This window comes from Amblyomma maculatum, unplaced genomic scaffold, assembly GCF_055883805.1.
Source record: "Amblyomma maculatum isolate TAMU_Amacu unplaced genomic scaffold, ASM5588380v1 scaffold_13, whole genome shotgun sequence".
In the NCBI taxonomy this organism is placed as follows: domain Eukaryota; kingdom Metazoa; phylum Arthropoda; class Arachnida; order Ixodida; family Ixodidae; genus Amblyomma; species Amblyomma maculatum.
In genome coordinates, this window is record NW_028146738.1 from 909,231 (window position 1) to 931,896 (window position 22,666).

Genomic DNA, 22,666 nt, shown 5'->3' on the forward strand with positions numbered 1-22,666 from the left:
CTGGCATGCTGGCCAGTCGCACTTTCATATAATTCCTTCCAGCATTGTGGGGATACACGAGCATTCGCCTCAACTGGCGTATTGCGAGCGTATACGTGTGTGTGGCCCTCATGACTGCGCTAATGGTGCTGATGCTTCGTGTACGCAGCCGGAGTGTACGACGAGGCGCTGCTGGTCATGACCTTTTATCTTTACGTGAATTCCCTTGCCAGGAACAGCAACATGAACCTGTTCCTGCAGCTCCGCATGGCGCCACACTCGAAGATCTGGGTGACAGAGGAGACTTCGTTGCGCTGGGCGGTGGGGCTTCTTCCGCTTCTTCCGCTCCTTTGTTTTTTAATTCCATTTGGCTTAACTTTGCTTCGTTTGAAATAGTCAAATTGAGATTCGTGTAAATATATGGGCTCTTAGTGTTCTCAGCTAGAATGAGCCCATGCATAGTGTACTATATGAAAAGAAAGTAGCGAGACAAACTGAGAAAAGAAAATTTCAAACCGAAATTATACAGTGGTTACGCAGAGAATGATAATCGATAGAAGTGATGTACTCATAACACAACACTGATGCATATTAACGTTTCATGCCGGCAAAAATGACATAGTAGTCGCAAACAGAAATGAAAAACAAATGTCGAAAGAAATGCACATAAAGAAGCACTAATTTATCATGGCGCCTCATACTGCTCACAAAGGTAGAAAGTTTTGAGTTCGGCGATAGAAACAAGACCTGCTTTTGAATTCACTGGAAGGTTATTCGAAGTTATGGCAGCAGGATAGATGATGGTTCTCTTACAATACACGTTATAATAACCTGAAGGTAAAAACAGAAGCTTAAATTATTTCTTGTTTCCCGAGATAGATGTGTAAAAGTTGAAGAGGGTAGTGGGATGTTATGATCGTGTATGTGTATAGCCACGCATGGTAATTTGCAATCTCAAGCGCCAAAAGACGCTATAGTTCTTGACCCTTAGGCATTCTTGTTAACATCTCTTGCTGGGCACTACCAGTTTCTAAAAATTAATGCCGCTTTTCTCGTCTCCCACGCAAATGTTCTTTATTGCTGCCATTTCTGACTTCTGAGTTATGAGTCAGTGAAGCAAAGTAGCCAGGAACGTGACGCGATGCCATCACTTCTTTCCCTTTCGCGTGCAGACTACCCTTTTGAGACGCCCCTGAATGTATGTCAGATATTAAGAATGAATAAGGCGACATTTTTCGTATTGGCACAGGTAGGGATGGCATGTATTAAATGCTCGCTGATTTCGTCCACGAATTTATTTCGCTGAGAAACTGAGGGAGATAGTTGAGCACATATGTTGTGAGCTCATGATATTTTTCTCTGATATACTTTGAATTAGGCACGTTTCTTACAAAAATAAAACACCCAACTTAACGCCAGTTTATTCCTCTTTGGTCGGGCTACAAATGATGAGCAGGCATGTTTATTTTAGAAATATTGACTTCCGAAAATTTCATTAGAAGCAGGCTGTCCAGCGACCTGAAACAGATGGAACTGTGCTAACTCAGCAGCAACCTTTTGTATTATCTGGCAACAGGAAGTCAAGTTCTCGACTAAACCTTAGGGAATCAATGCCGCACATAATAGAAATAGGCAAGAACGATGATCACAGCCGCTTGTCTATAGTTTTGCTCCGACATTTGAAACGTTTGGCAAAAATTCTCAGAAGGTATAAAATAACTTTCGTAATTCCGAAGAATCCCGCGAAATCTGTGGGTCAGCGTTGACTCGAGCTGGGGTGTAGGAGGAGGAGGAAGATGAGGAGGAAAGGCAGGGAGGTTAACCAGTAAAAGCAACCGGTTTGCTACCCCGAACTGAGGGAAGGGGATGAGTGGATATAAAAGTTGTGAGAGAGGGATAGTTGAAGTTAGTACAGTCACCTATAGGGGAGAAAACCTGGGCCAGGGGGCGCTGCGCCGCTCTGTGCGTCAGCGCCCTCCATGGAGACCCCGTCAAAACCTCCGAGCAGTGCGGCTATAGTGCGGCCGCGTCGTCTGCTCCCCGCCGCATAGAAAACCATGCTGTCGTCTGCTCCGCGCTGCTTTCCAGCACGTGTTTGCGCGCGCGCGCTCGGTTGTTTCTCTCCTCCTTCGGCCGCATTCTGGCCGCCGTCGCGCTCAAACAAAGGGGGCAAGAAAAAAAAACTGGAATGAAAAAGTGACGGCGCGCTTTTTCGCAAACCTCGTGAAAGTGTTTTTCTCTCTTCTCTCTTTCGTGTTGAAACGATGGTTGTCGTTTTTTTTCTTAGGTATCTCGTACCGCTCGTATCTCGCACCTCTGTTTGTAACTGGCGGTGCCGCAGCAGTCAACGCGGAACCAAGTCGGCCTCAAGAAACAGATATATGTCATTAATGCCATCAATCGGCGCTTATAAAGGGAAAACACATACGTTAATCGTTCTATCCTCATACGCGATCCTGCTTCGGAAGCTGAAAACTGCGCATTCGCTAGAGGAGATAACTGAACTAGGGATTGTACAGCGCAGCTGTGAAATTAAGAAGACCAAGGTTTACTTGGAGAGATGTCCCCGCCTACATGAAAAGTCGTCAGGCATTTCCTCGCTCTTCGTCTCGCGGAGAGAGGAAACTGCCGACAGAATGGCATGCCTCTGCTTCTCGTCAGTGATCCAGGTCGTTAAGAAACCTCTCATCGTTAAAGGTCGACAAGTCATTGATTTCGGATGGCAGCGCCGCAGCAGCGAACTCCCCCTGACCGCTGTCAGCAGGAACCAAAGGGTAAGGCGGCATGCTTTGTGCCTTTGTAGGGAAGGTGTCCTAAACGCGCCGAAAGCAGGCACCACGGCGCCGGCAGCATCGCCTAAAACGTCTGTCCCCAAAGAGTTGAATAGGCCCCATTCAAGTTAGCAGTCGCAAATAGAAAGGAAGCTCCCCAACCAGCGCCCGGAGCACTCATCGCTGTGTACACGCGTATCAATTCTCAACGAGAAGGCTGGACCCTTCAGTCTCTGAACAACATGGAACAGACATCAAGAGGTGCAGCCTCAAGTCCTTCAAAATAGTACCTGTCGCTTTCCTCTGCCTTCGAGTACCGAATTCGCGTTCATGTTTTTTTTTGTCTGAGCCTGCCAACAAGCGCTCTTTGAAGACAATGTCCGCGGCGATCAATTAATCATAATTTCTCACTTTCGAAAGCACCGATAAAAAGCGTGCCTCCAGCCAGCCTCTATGTCAGCCGGGGCACAGAAAAAAGCAAAAATAAGAAACTCAACTGGTAAAGAGCGCCAGCTTTGCGCGCATAGACGCACGACCATCCCCCCTCGTCCTCACTCTCCTTCTCCCGCTCCGCGTGCACGTGCCGCTGCCTGTAGCACGCGCTCCCGAGCGAGCGGGCTGCGCAGACTTCGCAAGCAGCCGCGCGCAGCGCGGGCGCGGATGCGCGTAGGTTTTGTAGTTCCTCTCCGCTCCGCTGGAAACCGAGCGCTGGCGTCGCGGAGCAAACTCGAGCTTTGGTTCCCTATCCCTCTTGGTAAGGAAAGAGTCAAAGAGAACGCACAAAGGTGGTTTCTTTAAAAACACGTCGCTTCATTTCGCTTACACCATAAACGTTTCCTCAGCTGACCTCCAGAGAGCGTGAGGCTTTACTGTATACAATATTCGGGACTGATGAAGAAGAACGTAAAAAAAAAAGGAACAAACACTAGAGAGACACCTAATTAAGCTTCGCCTTTAACGGCATGATGCGACGGTTTTCATGGCTCTCGTTTGCGGATCTTCTTATGGATCCCCGTTCACGTATGTCAAATTTGCCGCTGGCTTATAATCACTAAAGCCTTCATTTCTGCTTCATTTTCCTGCGCACGTTCGTCAGCATAAAGTTGTTACAAGCTAAACAATTAGGTGAACGACATCCGACATGGATACATTTATAGCCCGGCTGCAAGCATACCGTACTGTCTTACACGTCGCCAAAGGTCCTGGAAGCTTCCATTTCTATTTCACTCACCCACCTTAAAGTAGAAGCCGAGTTGCCTGCCAACATCATATATGGTCTCGTGACGTGGCAAACATGCACACCAATCAGTTCCTGATCGTGTCAGTGTCAAGTTGCACCTGCCAGAGCCATGCCGGTGGTTATTCGCTCACAACGACGTCGGATTTACTGCAGAACAGGAAATTCCACGCTACCGCAATAAAATCGTGAGTCTGAACGAGCACTTCTTCATCACAGGCTGTAATAAGCGCCCCTCAATAGGATGTAGCACGAAAAGGGTAGTGAAGAAAAAGCTCGGCATCCTCTTAGCCCACCATGGGTCGCAATGCCACATGAACCAAGCGGTAAAGAAGATGCTTGCAGGAAGCAGTTGCCGCGAAGCAGGATATCGTTCACTATCTTCACTGCCAGGTCGTACCTGCCGCAAAGCAGGAGCCGATGGATATTTGCGCGTGGCAAACTGCCAAGCGAAATGGGGGTATTTCGATCTTCTGTTTTCCGAATATAGTGAGGGAAGTGACTTCCCACTGGACACAGCCCATCCTTTCTTTCTACTGCCATCGACAAAACGTGAGGAAAATGACATCGGGGGCGCAGCAGTCACCGCGAAAATCTTGGGAGACGCTTAGGCACCACGTAAGAGCTGACGCGATAGCGTGTGCCTTTTTTTCCTTCACCTTTGGCGACTGTTGGCGCGACGCCAGGTCACGACAATGGCGCACTTTCGGTGGAACGAGCTGCATAGACTACCGCGTAAAATTAGCCAACATGTAACTCCTCCTAAAATAATTAAGACGTGCGGCAGCCATATTTAGCATGGCTTGGCGACGTTTGCTTTGGTGGTTTGACATTGAGAGGGTTTGGCACAGTACTAAGCGCCATTCATTCATTTGGCTTGCCTATCGACACGTGTTGTTACTATTAGTGGCATATATTTGGGGGTACTAACGTCGATTTGAATCCAAATCCCAACCCAACTTGACTAGCAGATGATGCTAAATGGAAAGCGAAATGATATGGCACCACCCTGGATGCTGTAGAAGGAAATGTAGAAGGAATGGTCGTAATTTGTATCCAAAATAACGTGCGTAATTTTTTCTGACACGCTTGGAAGTTTTTTTTTTTTTTTTTTCAGGTCACGGCGACGCCTTTCTAACGGAAATAGCAGCAGACGCTATTCCGTAAAGAGAGCTGTAGTGTCCTTTTGCCAGTAGCCTTTCTTAATAAGGAGGAAGCAACATCCGTAATTATTTCTCAATCTAGCTTGCTCAAAATGGCGTCTCATATGTTGGATGATTGCTACAATACACTTTTGTGTACTGCTAGGACGCAAATATGCCGCGAATGGAGTGGTGATGGCATCACGGTTGTGCTCTTCTTGGTTCGTACTAGCTATGGTCCATTCAGGAGCCCTTACAGGCCTTTGGAGATAATCATGGATGACCTTGAGGCCTACGAATTAGGAGAAATAGTTCGGACAGCGACTTCAAAGTAGTGGACAACCCGGACACTGTGTCTGAAATGGACAGCATTGTCGGTAGTTAGAAGGAGGCAGATTCCTGACTACACTCCGACAACGACAAATCTGCGGCAACCGAAGAACTGCTCACGCGCCTCGCGACTTTAGGCTGTGGCTGGGACTGCGAGGCCTGAGTTCCTGCGTAAAGGCAGAAGAGTGCTTCTTATGAGCCTGGGATCCCAACAAGATCGGCGCAGACTTTAGCTGTCGAGAGCGAACTACCGTATTAGTCTTGCAGTGTCTGCCCTTTTTTGCTCATACTTTCCCGCAGACTGACTGTGCTGTGTAGTCATTAAACCAGACAAACAAACAAAAAGAAGAAAAAACAACATAGGTCGTTTCAAATTTTTTTCCTAGGTCCGTATGGTCATTGTTAATATAATTTAATTCCTTCGCCGCGTATTAGCCTGTATCGGCACTAGGGTAGTCACCGGAGTCAGAGACATAAAAATTGCAGAAGCTGGACGGGGAATGCTATATTTCTGAACTGGTAACTCATACTATTTCTTTAGCCACATCATTTAGCTGCAATATACCATACTAATACCGTATAACGCCTGTCTGTTTTCAAGCAGTTCTGAAGTCTCACCCATTTTCCGCTCTTTACGCGTTTACGTGCCTGTCCGCTACTACTCGCTGTAATTAGCGAGCGTTGTTGAAGCTAGCGCCAGCGTCCAAAACTCTGGAGCTTCTATCGGGTGCTTTACGAACAGTTTCACTAATTCATAAAAACAGTCTGAAATTTATTTCATTGCATGTGTACTTCCAGGAAGAACGTTTTTAAAAAACTTGGCTAATTAACCATAACTCACTAATAATCTTTCTTCACCATGAGATGGGTGTTTATTGTGTATGGGGAGTTCGAATCCCTAAGCAAGCCGACGCGATACCAGTTTCTGAAGCATAGAAAACCTCTTAGCACCACAAAAGCAGAAAATACGTGGCTTTCTGCGGACTTGTACAGCAGTGACCAATGCTAAAGGACAAAATGAATCGAAAAAAGAAAACTATAATGGCTTGGTATACAGTACGGCAGCTAGCACCTAATCCTGAGAACTTTTTTCTCAGACCACTCAAGGATTCAAACAGATGCGAGGAGTGCCACTTGAGGCGGGCCCAAACAGGGTGTTTCCTGAATCTCGCCCTACTAAAACACTTCGACCCGGCATTCACGGGTAGGTGAAAATTGTGAGGGGGGTACGCTGACCTATACAACATGGCGTGGGTCTGTCAGCAAAACGCAGATATATAATATATGACAGCCAGCTAGGTAGCATAGTTAATATTAGAACTTGCTGTTGGGCGAGTTGGTTCATATTGGACATCCTTCCTCCCTCAAACCGCTGTATAGAAGTCTCCACCATGGAGCGCCCACGCTGGACGGTTGCGTTAGAGCCCTGCCTGCATACATAATTTACCAAAGCGCTAGAGGTGTCAAAATGCGATAGGGAGGGTTATCGAACAGCCTTTTATTAAAAGGAAGTATAAGGACATGTCAGGATGTTTGAGGCCATTTACTCGTCTCGGTTCTCGCAACGAGTCTTGACTGAGGTGGAACCGCGTTCGACGGCGGAAAAAATTGCCGCGGCTTAGCTCGGCTAAGCCCGGTTATACAAGCGAAAGCTTTATTATGAATGGTTATGTAGTGTTTCTGAGTTGAGTTAGACTTATGTGCGTATTCCATGCAGAGCGGAAGCTCGTTTAAGCATGGTCAGGCACTGTTTGCTGTGGGTTAACTCCTCCAAAGCCTTCTGCGAACGTTAAAGAAACGCAGCTGAAGCACTGATTCTGGAGTGTGAATCCTTCATTGCTATCTGCGACCCTCAAGGACACCATGGCCGCGTCTAGACGACACGAAGATGTCGAGGGCATTTGGAAGGAGCAGGTCCTAGGAGGCGATAATTCCTGCAACAAACTCAACTAACTCCTGAGTACTGTGATCCCTGTGCGCGTTAAAGTGACGCATGCCGTTGAGATTGATTCCGAGTTCTCCATTCAATGGCGTGACTTATTGCCCAGAGCGTGCATTAGTTTGCACACTTCGTGTGGTTGAATTAACGGTTTACTCGCAGAACGTGGTTTGAATTGGAAAGCACTAGATGCATTAAACTGCACTAATGTGTTATTCAATAGTCACATGCTCTAGCCTACTGCTTTAGAAAAAAGCGTGACTTTTTATGCGTTAATAAATGAATTTTACAGTTCTAATGAACAAACCTTTTTACCCGGTATAGAATTACATATACCGCACACGTACACTTATATTTGTTGAACGCAAACACCCGTGGAAACCTTATAGAGCACACTCGGGGGAGTTGAGCTGGGCTTCAAAAAAATTCATTCCGCAAAAATTATGAGGGGGTTTTCCAGTATCTAGCTACCACCTGATTTTAATGCGATAGCGTTAAAGGCTCCGTTCTCAAGAAAATCCGGGGATGTCAACGTTGTGACCGAAAAATCTCGAGTGTGACTCTGGCTGGCGGTAACTGACATTTTACGTGGTGACCGGGCGCTGGCCTCCAGACGGGCTGCGTCACGGCCCGAGATAACACGGCATGGCTGATTCTACAGGAGCTGCTAACTGAAGCAGTTCCTTTGAGATAAATGAGACGGAGGTCAGCGATCAGGGACCCTAATATCCGGAGTCAGACACACCGCTCCTATAGGCCTCGAAGGCGCGTTACTGTACTGGTCGCTTAAAGCAGGTCTTTATATCGTTCATGTTGGTTGGTCCTGCACATAATGCTGCAGCTTACGAATTTAGGCTTTGGAATAAGTGCGAGATCATAGGGCACGATTAAGAAATTGGTGACAAAGCGAGTGGCAAAGGCCAAGCACGCGAAGGAGGATCCGCAATTGGTGCCACAGGAGGGAGCCATTAAAGCTGTAGCGTCTTACTCTTAAAGGCGGAGCTCAAACATCTCCCAAATTTTCTATTTCATCATGAACAGAATGTTCGCTTTATTTCTTCCAGCGCCCAATCTTATCTGTCATTGCTCCTCCTCTACGGGGCGCGTTATCTTACATACGACCTTCAAAATAGTAAAACATGGGCGGCTGCTATCTGTCATGAGAATGTTCGAAAATATTCGCGATTGTGTCCAGAGCCTCTTGCGCCCCAGGAAACTGTCCGCGAACTCCTGCAGCCGTTGCCCATAATGCCCAGAATCAAGTATGAATTGATCTGACGAATTGAGTGGTTTTGGTTCTGACTGTCAGTGCACGGTTCACTGTAACAACTGCCGATCTTTTTTATTTTGATTTGTAGGATTTAGCGTCCCAAATCGACTCAGGCTATGAGAGACGCTAAGGGGTAGGAACGGAGGAGACCTTCTGAGATTCCTAACATCTGGGGTTCGTGAGGGGAAATTTCGCCCAAATAAACTATTTTTCAACGCACTTACGAAAAATCTTAGACCCGTTATTAGGCGGCAAGGGCAATAACAGAGAAGTGGTTAGGAGAGGAGCAGGTTAGCTGGTTAGACAAGTTCCCTATTCATGACGAAGACAGTAGTGCTATAGAACACAGGACAAACACAGAGCTACTACAGGCGCTATTTGCAGTAGCGCATGTGATGCCTAGTTCGTATTGTCCTTGTGTTTTGAAGAGCTGTATTCATTATGAACTGAGCATGTGGAGAGAATTATTCGTATATTATTAAACGACAAGCGTCAAAAAGGACACCATCAAGTTTGCGAAGGATTTTAATGGCGTCATATATCTGAAATGAAAGAAAAGTGAGACGAATAAGATGGACATTTTATTTATTGAAGCAAATACGATTTCTTATATACGGATGTGGGCCTCAGGAAGCGGGACGAGGCGGGGTACACTGGATAGACTAGGGATCACTTTCTTTTGGTCTACGGATGACCAGGAGGATTGGAAGAGCACGTCACACAAGCAATATCGAAGTGAGGCCCCTTCCCAGGCACATAACGAAAGCAGAAATCCTATCGGGCTAGGCTGAAAGAGGCAATGTGCTTAGTTGCGTCGGCGCCAGTCAACGGGATAATAACCATAGTATGTGCTGATGCGGAAAGGGAATTAATTAGCGCGACCTCAATTCGACGCCAAGGAACCGCCAAGGCACTAGTTTATTTGGCGATGGTATCCCGAAATCTTTCATGCGTAATTACGCGCTGTTAGTCTGCGCATCAAAACTATACCAAAGGAAAGATCGGTAAACATGAAAGACGAATATTCTAATGTAGGGAAGACAAAGACTTCATAATTTGAAAGAAGTTTACAAATGATCTGTATCCCTGAATACGTGCAGATGTTGGAAACGAAGATGATTGCGCCGCCAATTGCCCGCTGTTTAAAACCGGCATTCGCAGCGCAATAATTATTCAGAGCCATTTTTCGGATGGAGGGAATTACTCCTAAAGTATGAGAATAACAAGGAAATATACGCCGAACAGGATAGTTATAGAAGGAGGAAGAAGGGGTCATCCTAAGCTAATTGCACTCAAATGCCTTTTAACCAAGTCAAGTACAGCAATGTTCAGGATTTCGTCCGATACGTGGTGCGTGTTCTTCGGTGATGTGATTGACTATATCACATGGTAAAGGCATGCGAGACAGAAAAATCCAAATGTCGAGAGAAATTAATGACCTAACCCCTGACGCCTATGTGGTAACGCTTTCTGCGGCTCACAGGAGGAAGGCTTTGATTGGCGAAGCGGACAACCGCGGCGGGAAAAGCCATTGGTTCCTGGAAGGAAAGTACAGCAGAATAACCTCGATTTATAGTCTGCACATTACCTCGATTACACGCGCACGCACGCACGCACGCACGCACGCACGCACGCACGCACGCACGCACGCACACACACACACACACACACACACACACACACACACACACACACACACACACACACACACACACACACACACACACACACACACACACACACACACACACACACACACACACACACACACACACACACACACACACACACACACACACACGCACGCACGCACGCACGCACGCACGCTCTCCACATCCCAGCTACAGACAGCAAATTGTTGTCGGACACAAAAAGAAATTAGACGCGGTTCTGGAGGGCCAAAACTGCACCTAACTTCGAAATCTTGCTGCTTTGAGGTGCTAATTGGGGAAACCTTGGTATCAAAGTGGCATCCACTTATTGAACTTCACGCATCTATCGAGATACTGCTTGGAGGCGGTGGCGGCGCATTGAGTGCAGAGGCAACTACGGGCATCATGAGGCTGTTGCTCTTATTGCAATGTTATATCTGCAGAATAATAGCTTAGACTTTAAAAAAAATGTTGTATCTACTAGCACGTGTGCCAGTTAAAACGTGTTTATACAGCCAGGAAATATTGTTTGCCAGCGGCAGCCTGAAGAAGCAGAAGAGCCGCCTTTTCTCGAGGCTCGAGACAGCGGGTGCGCCTCAGTCTCGTTCCAAGAGCTCGCCAGAGACGGTTCGCCCCAGCAAGGCCACACTTCCGGGCTTCTGAGACCATGGAAGGCGATGATGGCCGCGGATTTTACCTTATGGATGAGGTGGAGACCGACACCGACATCGAACTAGATGAGGATTCAGCCCTGGCAGCGGTAAGCAACGCATATTTAATCTTATTTTCTCGCTGCGGCATTAGGCGTGCTAACCCTCGCACGTCTGCGGCTCGGTGGGGCGCGTGACTACGCCAACGCGTCAGTGGTTGGGTATCTCGTCAATACGAACTAGCAGAATTTACCTCGAACGAAGAAGGGCCGATACGTGCGGTGTTTTCTGCTCCTTGTTTTCGGGCTCACGGTACATCTGTAGGGTTAACGCGAATGCGGGTCGTGGGGCGGAGCACGAGCTGTCGTGTTCGATTCCCTGAGACGGTATTTAACTGGCGCCGCGCCGTCTGGAATAGAATTTAGATTTGGTGGGAAGGAATTCGCTTTTGCTTTATGTGAAAATTAAGGTTGGTAGTTGAAGCTTTCGTATCTTTCCCTAGCCTCAGGCTCGTCTCAGTGCTAGGTAGCCTCGCGTTAGAGAGGCACGCGAGCAGGATGCGTAGGCCTAACACGGCCTCGCTTAGCATATATCGGCCGGTCTCTACGCTAGTGGTTCGGCGCCAATGCTTGTGCGCCGGACCATTGCCATAGCGACCGGCTAATGCAGCCAAGGTACCCCTGAACACAGCAGCTAAGCGCGCTTTGTTTGCGGCGTCTTTCCGCAATTTATGCCACATGGCGCATGCTTGATCGGCACTCATCACAGCCGCCGCTCACGTAATGCGTTCACCGTCAACACGTGCAAAGAGCACGTGTTGTCTTAACCAGCAGCATTTTTCATGAGGCTAAGACTAACGCTGTCGGAGGGCACTCGTGGATTACTTTCGTTGTGGCTGGCTCAACAGGCACATGATTTGAACGTATTTTAGCTAATCTCATGACTGCCACTGGTTTGCCCGCGCATTCAGGATCCGTTTTGTCTTGCGCCAGCTATTTATCTAATGCCTCGAATACATTGCTTTATACACTCCATTGTTTTATTATACACTTCCTCCATGCTGTGGTTAGTGCTAGAATGAGACCGATGTAATAGAGCCGGCCTCGGCTAGACAGCGGAAGCAGTCGTAGGAGCGCACGACGGGCTATTTTGAGATGCGACCAGAATGAAATACACGCACGTAGAAGGAGCACGAAAATCAGTTGTTCTTTTTCGCAGCGCCCGCGTCCTTCGCTGTTCTTGTTTCGCTAGGTCGCGGCCAAAGACAGTCAGAACTAAGCGGCAAAGCATTACACGCGCTGCTACTTCATGGCCGACAGTGAGCACATTTAGTCAAATAGCTTCGTTGAGTGTTCGGTGCTGCATGCTCAGTGAGCAACTATGGCAAGCAGCGCCGTTCTGTGCAGTCACTGCGCGGGGATCAAGAGAAGTATCACCAGGCGCGCGAAGAAGAGGGCTCCCGTGACGCTTCACAGCAGGGAAAGAAACCCGAGAAGAAAGGTGAGCTGATATGTTTCCTTTTTTTTTGCGTTTTACGCTTTCTATGCACTGCACGTAGCGTGCTGCTACTATCCGCAGTAAGTCTACATATCTGCGGCAAAAGCTGCTAGGAGCGTATCTCTCAAACGGCTACTTTCTTGGTGGACTCATCGTAATGACTCAGTAGCAGGGTGTTCGTCTCCTGAGGTTGAGTTGTCGGGTTTCGTAGCAGCCGTGGAGCCCGTAGAATGAAGGACACGAGAAAAAAAAGGCAGTCATTATTGCCCCGTTGTTTAGGCTTTAGGCTTCTGCTGTCTCACTTCACTAAGTGTGGCTTCTCTCATAGCCTGAGTCGCCTTGGGACGTTAAAACCCACAAACCAACCGTCACCTAATGGGCCGGCCCAGGTTAAGATTATCTTCGTTGCATGCGTAGTTTTCTTGTCTGTTATCTTGTCTGGCACAAATGTCCACGTGCTCATTTTCAGAATATTATTTTGTGGCAGAGATCTCCTATATATTGCTTTCTATTTATTCACAAAGTATAGTTGCTAGTCGGCGTTTGTGTCTTGCTTCATACCAGTCCTTGGCTCGGGAGCGCAGCTTTTCTTTGTTTAGAATCATGAGCCGGCTATCTCGACAGTAGTTTTGAGCATACCAAGACACTCATGAACGGTAAGGCCCTACGGGTTTTCGATATCAATCCGCAATCCGTCTTTGACTATACGACAGGTTACTTTAGCCGAAAAGCAGCGCTATTTTGCAAGACTCGCTGACACGAGCAATGTTGAACAGCAGATGCGATCAAAACTGCCTTTGGTAATCGTGCCGTCCACGATAGGGTTAGTATATGGGATCCAGCTGAGCTCTTGAGGCTCATGATGGTTAGCTTTCATTCTTGGCGAAATAATAATTGTAAGCGTGCTATTAGCTATGTCACCACCCTTATTCAATAACAGGTTGACATTTTAAGCCGCTAATTTTACATTGCAAAAGGAGTTTTTGAACATTTTGCAGGAATCTTTTATTTTACAAATATTACCAATTCAATGGGAGTCAATTTTTTCTGAAGAACAGCGCGACTTGGACAAGGACGGAAGGAAGACAACACGGACAGGCGCTGACTTGCAACCGAAGTTTATTGCTCGGAACGTGGTAATATATATATCAGGCTCCAAACAACAAGAGAAAACACAGAAGCGATACACATTTGATTATACACTTGAAAACACGAGTGATGCCACCACGTCACTTCCCTGTAGCTAGATATCTAAGTTCCTTTGCTGACAACGCCAAGGACGGGCTGCTGACACAGGCGTCATTTGACCATGCGATTTGTGCGGCCTCAATAATTTCATGGGTTATCTTGTCCCGATGCCTATTTAACACTTTTGTTTTCTAGAAATAAGGCTGGCAGTCGTTACTTTTACAATCTCTGCAATGGATGCCGAGATGCCCTTTAACGGAGTTAAAAACATTATTATTGTGTTCTCTTAGGCGCTCGTTAAGGCATCTGCCCGTCTGGCCGACGCACTGTTTGCCGCAAGATAGTGGGATGGAGTAGATAACACCATCTTTGCATGCAACAAATTGATTCTCATGTTTTATAGTGCACTTTTCTCGTATAGATTCAGCGTTAACGAGCTTGCACAATTCCCAAGCTTTTCGGGAGCCGAGAAAACAACTCTGACATTAGCTCGGTGGCCTATCTTCTTTAGCCTGTGGGAAAATTTGTGGATGTAGGGAACGGCTGTCTTTTGTTTTTTGTTTGGCGGATTCGGCCGTTTCCTTCCTTTTGGTTTTGCTTAAACACGCAAGCACCGATTCAGAAACGGACGCGCTGTTCTTCAGAAAATGGCATACCAACTCGCCCAAGCATCAGTTCTATCAATTTTTTACCCTGGGGCTCTTTTACCACAAAAATTGGCGTGATATCCTGCCCCAATATAAACGCTTGTGTAAATGAAAACATGAAACATTTGGCCTAAAAAAAAAAACAAACAAACGTTAGTGAGTACGAGGGAAAGGGGAGGTGGCTGCTTGGTCGGCTTGGAAGACTAGACCAAATAGAAAGCAATGAGTGGCAGTAAGATTTTCTTTAATGAAAGGCCTTTTAGTGAACGCTGTACTTACTACCCGTGCTGTAGACCAACTGGGCGCTTCCGCAAAATTTGGTTACCTGTAATTCACTGCTAAGTTCATTATAAAGAATGTTCTCTAGTTTGCGTCGTATCTTGATCTTAATTCATGAGATATTTCACTCAATTGTAAGCAGAAAAATGCGGTAGCCTCGGTATGCAATCAAACATCACCGGATGTCGGCCTGTTTTCATTTCGGTGGAAAAAGGTTGCAGTTTGGACTGTGCAGCTCTTCGCTCTTCTATCGAAATTGCGGTACTGAAATTACGGCTCAACACACATCTTTGCTAGTTTGCGCAACAAACGATGATCTGTGCGCTTTCTCCCGTAACCTACTAACTGTTGCCGACGCAGATGACAAGACTGAAGAGAAACTCGTGGAGGAAGTCCAAGCTCTCGCCCTCGAGGAGCCCCCACCCGTCACCACCCGCTCCAGTCAACACGATGTCGCGACGATGGCCGAGGATGGGCAAATGGCATACGCAACGATGATGTGTCTGCAAAATGGTGAGGAGAAGGAAAAAGGAAACCTTATTCGGGACCATTACTAAAGCTCAGTTAAACTGTTCCTTTGATCTGCTGAGGTTCTTTGGTTATCTGCCGAGACTTAGATAGCTTGAATGAAGCAAGTAGATCTTCAACGTTAACGTTGAAAATTTTGCTGTAGATTTCACAGTAAGAAATTAAGATTATTTTTTTTGTGTGTGGCAATCAGGCGTTCAGCAGAGTTAAACCTTTTGCTGACCTTGTCAAGACGGCTGCGTGCACTGTAGCGCAGTTGATTTCAAACAACACTTCAAAAGCATAATTGAACTCCTCTCAGGAATCCCGTGTTACGTCCTCACTGTCCGAAGTTTTTCTCGTTTGCGTCCGTGATTGGTCGCCATGACTATCATGAATGGCCAGAAGCGCTAGCTTTAAGAGATAGCATGGCGCCTGTAAGACGTTTCCTGCATTCGGCTCATGATCTCATCATTTGAACGAGGTCTTATAGCTGGAATGCTCCCTCGCACATATGTACTCATTTCAGTTCTCCTGAAAATGCCTTTACAGCGCACCGTTATTTCAGCTAACGTGGCTATTACCACATGACAATGTGCTTCCGCGTTTAGATATTAAGGCGAAAGCCTTGAATGCCTCATCGTTGTCCACAGAAGGTTGTCAGCAGAATTTTGTCAGCAGAGGTGTCACGCTTTCGAGAGCGTGAATAAAAAAAAAATAGCGGGTCTCCTAGATGTCTCTTAAGAGGAGAATTGCGAAAGCTTACCCTTCCTATCCTATATTTTGCTCCCATCGTTAGCCTCTTGTTGGCATTCGTTGCGGTGCTACATATAATTTAATTGGTTTACAGGAAAGGAAAGGCGCAATATCGATCACACTTTCTCCGGCAAATGTGAGTTTGGAAGGTACACCATCGCTGTTGTCGCATGGTGTCCCTTGGCGCGCGTTCAAGTGTGGCATTGCAGATGGTAGGGACGCATCCCACCTCGGCCAATCACAACGCCTCAAAAGCGGGACACACTTTGTCCACGACAGTATGAGCCATTAAAGGGTAAATAAACAGTGTCTCCACCGGGAATCCAACCTGCATCCCTTGGATCCCAAGCCAAGCGCTTTATCAACTGCACCTCGCCCCGGATCATGAAACGCTCTTCATAATTCCCCTCGTCTATCGTGAGGATGATAGCGGGATTCAGCGAGTTACAAATACTGCGCCTTTCCTTTACTGCAGACGAATTATAGAACGCCGGTGAACTTTGATGCGTTCGATGAAATGCTGGTTGTATTCGCAAGGGGCGCGTGATGTACCGTCACGACAGGTCATGACGTCACCAGGCGATTCATGCATATACGAAGCTAACCCCGACGGGCGTCCGGTTCAGGCGTCCGTGCGGCGCCTTTCATTTGCCGCTTCCTCGAACGCCGCACCACACAGCAAACAGACCCAGATGTCCAGGAGGCGTTAGTACAGCAGGCATCAGCGGCGTTTGAAATTGAATTAAGGATAGAAAAGGCGCAGTATCTGTCACAATTCTCTGCGGACACATGATACCACGCCAAAGGGAGGAAGTTGGGAGTGAAAGAAGAGAGGGAGATATAGGTGCCGTAGTGGATGGCTACGATCCACCGCGCTATAATGGCGTTCACCTCACCGGACTTTAGTGGTCCAATATGCCCTCTAGAATTTTTAGCACCCTCATACGCACTCCGATCGAAATAACTCATCAGGTATTCCATTCGGTAGTCTGGAGCAGCACGAAATGGAGCAAGTTATTCATCACGATCCAATTAGCACTCAGGATAATAGGAATCCTGAGGGCACCATTGAAACACGCTCTTCGGTTTTGCAGAGCTAGAAAACTTGCTGGGCATTGCCATCAGTTGCACCATCGCCTCATCTTGTCGCAGAAGGCTGCGATTGTCAAACAGGACTCTGGCCGCATGAATGTTTCTGCAATCAGCGCGACCATTTCACTTCTTTTGTAAACATACGCTGCCGCAAGCGTACGACCTTCTTGAACTGCCACAAATTTTCAGCGCTATGCCGTGAAACGGCATTGGCATGGCCGTGCTGCTACCGTACCATGATTCTAGAAGAGCGAAGTCCTAACGTTCATCGTTGTTCTGTCGCTGAGGACGGTGGACTGTATGTTCAATGCAGATTCGTATAACCGAGCACTTTCAAGCAGACCCGCTTTAGGTTTCGATGGTCGCGATATGGGAGTGCATGGTCGCGTGAAGATTATCAAATCACATAGCATTTATTCTGAAGTTCAAAAAAAAAAAAGAGAGAAAGAAAGAGAGTGAGAGAGAGCGAGCCCTGCTAAAAGTGCTGTGAAGAATGAAGATTACGTTTTAAACATCTTGTTCAACGCACACATTACGAAGTTTGAGCCAGAGCTGACACTAAACAAGGGTTCATTTAAATAGGAGATGAGGCGTATAAAGAAAACGATGAGCTGGTCGAGACGACGGCCTGCAGCCTTGCGCTATACTAATATTCGTCGAGTCTTTGCTCGTTTATAAATCTTGGGAGAAGTTAGGTGAAAAATGACCGTTAACGTAAGGTATGTTGCGTGAATATAGCCCCAGTGCCACCTAGACTTGACCGTTGGCTACCGTATTGATGTTCAGCCATCTGCGGGAGGTACATTTGAAGCGCATTTAGGTTACTGTCCACGCGTTATAATTATTGTAGTGCTTTTTGCACTGCAATAATAGATGCGACGGCGGCGATGTGAGCTGAGGTAACGGCGGGCAGTAGGCCCGTCGCGTAGGATAGGGAAAAATAATTTTATTGAGCATAAAAACATTAGTAAATGAGTCAGTCAACACTTCGCCCATTGTCGTCTGAAGATAAAGCAGTTTAATTCTTGGCTTCGCGCACCAATTCGAGTCCAAGGTTTGAACCCACCGGAGTGGACTGTGTAAGGAATGATACCATTAATAGCCAGAACTGCACGATTTTGTTACTGAGCTCATCACATCCAAAGCGTCTGTCCTAAATTTGTCCCATTCAGTTGCTCGTTACCGTCATAAAAGCGCGGAAACATTCGGTGGCTACATACGCAAATCATAACTCATGCACTGCAGACATGGGCATTTGAGTTTCACTGAAGGAATCCACTGCTTGCTCGGCGATTAGCACACGCGTCGGGTTTCAGGCTACGCCTTAACCAGCCCGACTGTGCCGATTAGTGTTGGTTCTGACCATAGTTGGGTTTTTGATTTCGTGTAACTCATTGCCGATCGATGAACCGTCCTTCGTTATAAGCCACTGAAACACCTGAGTGAAGCCAACAGAACAGCTACTCACATGCCTTTGCATTGATTTGATGACTGGCTACTTGCCACGAAGATAAACCTTAGGGAAATATCAAAGGGCTCGAATCACTTTCATTTCATAAATTGGCCACAGCTAGTTCTCCCGTTGACGGAGCTAATTCTAAGAAAGGAAATGAAGACTCCTCCGCATTTAATTCTTATAGAAAGGTGAACAGGGGACAAAAGTATTCATAAAATGCCCATGCAATCGGTTGAAGCTGCTGGAATGTATACCGTGGTGCGCGCGCGCGCGCGCGCACGCTCGCACGCACGCACGCACACACACACACACACACACACACACACACACACACACACACACACACACACACACACACACACACACACACACACACACACACACACACACACACACACACACACACACACACACACGCACACACACACACACACACGCACACGCACACGCACACGCACACGCACACGCACACGCACACACACGCACACACGCGCACACACACACGTCATTCTACCTCAATACCATTCTTAAGATTCCATGTTGTACTAAGCAAAATCGCCTAACCCATTAGCAAATAGAGGCGTAGAATTCCCCAGGCCATGCAACCACAGTACTCATTTTTTTCCACGCAGAGTGCGACAACCTCGCGCAGGCAGCCCAAATGCCCGGCGATCAGCCCTTTAAGAAGGACGAGGACGAGGAAGACAAGTAGCTAGTGCGAGCAGCGGCCCGGCAAATATGACGTCAGCCATGGATCCAGTGGCCGGGCCCTGTATGCCACCAGAGCTCCGCTTCCAAGAGGGTGCGTTTAACGGTGCTGTGCGACGACACTGTGCACCCCAAAACCCCATGAACAGCACCTGTTCCTTCTCAGCCATGAAAGGCCACCCCTGGCTTCAATTCTGGATGAGCCAGATGTGTGTGAAGAACAGCAAAATTAAAACATGCTTCACTCTTTGAAATGTTTATCTTCTTCTTTCTTGCTTCGTTTCAGTGCTTACGTGCATTGTCCTTTTCAGAAAACATCTGTCAGTAATCAGTGTCTTCTACGCTTGACTGTAGTCAGCAAGGAAGATCGTAGGTTTCCGGAACGTATGTCGTAAATACACGTGAGCCGTCGCTCTCAATCTCAATTGAGAAGACTCTCGAAGCTTTTTTGAGAGGATATATATTTTGTATAAATACAAAAGAAGCGAAAGGCAAGCGGAAAGTTTAGACAGTATTACGACGCAGTGTGACTGCATTTAACGTCGATGTCGAAAAATTATTTCGGAAATGCGCCCTTGACAGCGCTAGAGCAATGAAATTTCGAGGCTGCGCTGGCGCGAACAGGTAAATACATTGCTAACAAAGAAAATTCGAAATTTTGTTGTTTCTTGGTCTTCCAATAACTCTCACACACGGCGCTACCCAGTCGAAAAGAAAAAACAACCGTGTCAGAAATACGACAAGTTTCTGTAGTTTCGTCATGAACGTTAAATATTTCTGTATTTTTCTATAGGTCTGTAGATTTTCAGCATTCTTCTGTCGTCTGATCTTTTGTAGTACTTTTGTGTTGTAACTACAGTAAATTATGGTTTGGTTTGTAGGGTTTAACGTCCCAAAGCAACTCAGGCTAATTATGATGTTACTACAAAAACGTCTGTTGCATTAACAGGTTTGTTGCCAGAAACCGCACAGAAATTCTTTAGTAACATTATCAAGTAACAAACAATCATTATCATCACCCTCATCCTCATATGCATTTATAAAGCTTCCTTGAGCCTGACGTTATCCTATCACGGACGCGGAGAGCAAGAGCCCCCTGTGCTGTGAGATATCAGTGGATGTTAAAGAACCCCAGATGGTCGACATTTCCGAAGCCCTTCACTACGGCTTCTCTCAGCCGGCGTATCTTTAGGACATTTAAGCCCCATACACCAACCATTGTTCTATCATGCGCCTGTACGTTGCAAAAATCATGACATAATTATCCTTAATATGCGCTCTAAATCTCCTTTTACCTCTGTTTCCTTTTCTCCAATGTGGATTAGCAATCAAGGGTCACACTTTCATACTTTTTGTCAAAATTACCCTCTCTGTCTCTGCTGCAGCGAAATACACACGATAATCATCACTGGCATGAATTCCAGTTTACCGCCGTTCTCTCCTCACACAACGATTACACCACACACTACATACTGGGGAGAAGAACGCGCAGACAACTTCGTTACTCACTATCCAAACAGCAGCAGGTGGTGTGCAGAAAACTTGACACCGATATCGTCTCTAGCTTATGCCTAATTGTTGAGTCTCCTTAACTCAGAAATTAGACTGACCGGTCGCGTCTGCTGTGATGCAGCAACATTAGATCATATAACTTGCGAATGTGGGGCCCACCTATCAATGATAGAATTCGTGCCTGATCCTTCACTCAATACATGAAATAAAGTAAAGGCTAGCGACGAGCCAGACATCTAAACGCGAACCGTGGTGTGGGCCTGTTTGCCCGGTATCTACAAGGTCTGGACGCAGCTGCTGACCACCTTCAAAACCCCCACCTTTTCTTTCCCCACTAAACATGTATTTTACTTCACTTGACTCGACTGTTCTCCTATTCGGATAAATAGCTGAGAGGCATGTTATCTTGCGCTACAGAGGTTTCTGCGTAAGATGGTTTCTAGAAAGTCCACTGTGCGGTATCAAAAGTGCGCGGTTTCGCCTCCTTGTATTTTGGCAACCTGTGCCGCGCCACTATTTCACGGTGATGCCTATTGTTAACGACGACATAGCGTTGTTTATTACAGTGAAGACCCAATTTCTCCCTTCAAACTATTCAAGTGACCAGCTGCAGTAGCTGAGGCTCTCGACAGACGTCGCTACAGCCTTTCTCTCTTAAGCGATTTTCTTACTTGTCGAAGCTCTGTTAATAGTAAAAATGAAAACTCTAGGCCACAGAGCTCTAACCTATTAGTTCGGCTATACTTGGGGACAACCGTGGCTATGCCGGAAAAAATACACAGACCGAGACTCAGCTTACTATGCAGCAGAACGTTCTTCCAGGATTTTCAGGGATCTGCATTTGCATTTCGGATATTTTACCATTATGGAGTCATTACTGTTGTTATCACATTAAGATTATACTCCAATACTAACCAGGACAGCATGAGTTTAACGTGCTGTGTACATGCCAATGGCTGCACCGCCTGTCATAAATAGCGCGAAGCGTAGGGGGGCCGTGTCTACGGGCGCCTGCGTGTCTCCCCATAAGTTCATGTCGGCTTTCGCAATGCGCTTCTTTTGACAAAAGAATGTAGTATGGGGTAGAAACAAGTCTCTAATGTACGTTCACAGGCGCTTTTTCCGACCTAAATGAACACATTTATACCTAGGAGGCATCTCTAACACTGTTAACACAAGGTAAGGTCAGAACTGAAAACGATAGTGAGGCCAAATATGTCTGAAGTACTTGGTGCAGCAGCCCTGGACGGAAACCTCCACCCCCGTACATTGCCTTAGCTGCAGGGGCTTAGAAAGTTGTTCCCGAGTATAGACACGATGTTCCTTTTCAGGAGTGTCTGTTTAAAGTTCGGAGTATCTTCCCAAGGCTCACGATACTGGCGACCTCTCCTCATCGAACACAAAGCGCTTTCGCACCCGGTGTTTTTTGACCTTACGAAATAAATTGAAATATAATGGCGCTATATTCATGTTGTGAGGTAGGTGAGACAAAGCAGGCCTTTTTCGCCTAATTTCTAATAACAGTGTGCTTCTGCTGACATTTGGTTTAGGTAGTTCGTGCTTGCGATTATAAAGGTGTCCCTCAAGATTGTGCGAGGTGGCCGTACTGTAACCGCCCACATATGGCCCGTGTCCACATGGATCACATGACGCGAAAGTGTGACGGCATGTAATTTTTGTTAGTACAGAGTAATGCAGCAGTATGTCGCAACCGGCGCAAAGTCTCAAATTAACGTAGCAGAGAAATTGATAGAGATGATGATGATCTATTTTTTATAACGCAACAAGACATTTTTAATGTCAGGTCAAAGACCCAACTGTCAAGCATTTCGCCGCGGAGGAGCCGAATTACTGTGCAAGGGAAAGTTTCTACCCCATGCAAACTGTTGTGTACTCGCTGACGGAGAAAGAGAGGTCATTCTGCGCCATCTGACTTAGTAGCGCGAAGCACGATCTTTTTCTGTGATCGCTTACAAGGCGTGGCTAAATACCGCGACTTTAATACGTGCCAAAATTGCTTCTATATTTGCTCCCTGTACACACCTACAATCCTT

General features: G+C 46.7%; 1 protein-coding gene across 1 annotated transcript; it reads left to right on the plus strand.

The window, feature by feature from the left end:
- The first annotated feature begins 10,957 nt into the window (after positions 1 to 10,957).
- LOC146172088 (uncharacterized) lies at positions 10,958 to 19,339 on the plus strand. The gene is made up of 4 exons (XM_084585952.1): positions 10,958 to 11,080; positions 12,377 to 12,470; positions 14,942 to 15,094; positions 19,025 to 19,339. The coding sequence occupies exons 1-4, from the start codon at positions 10,988 to 10,990 to the stop codon at positions 19,102 to 19,104; spliced, it is 420 nt and encodes a 139-aa protein (XP_084442078.1). The 5' UTR covers positions 10,958 to 10,987; the 3' UTR covers positions 19,105 to 19,339.
- Positions 19,340 to 22,666: the final 3,327 nt, after the last annotated feature.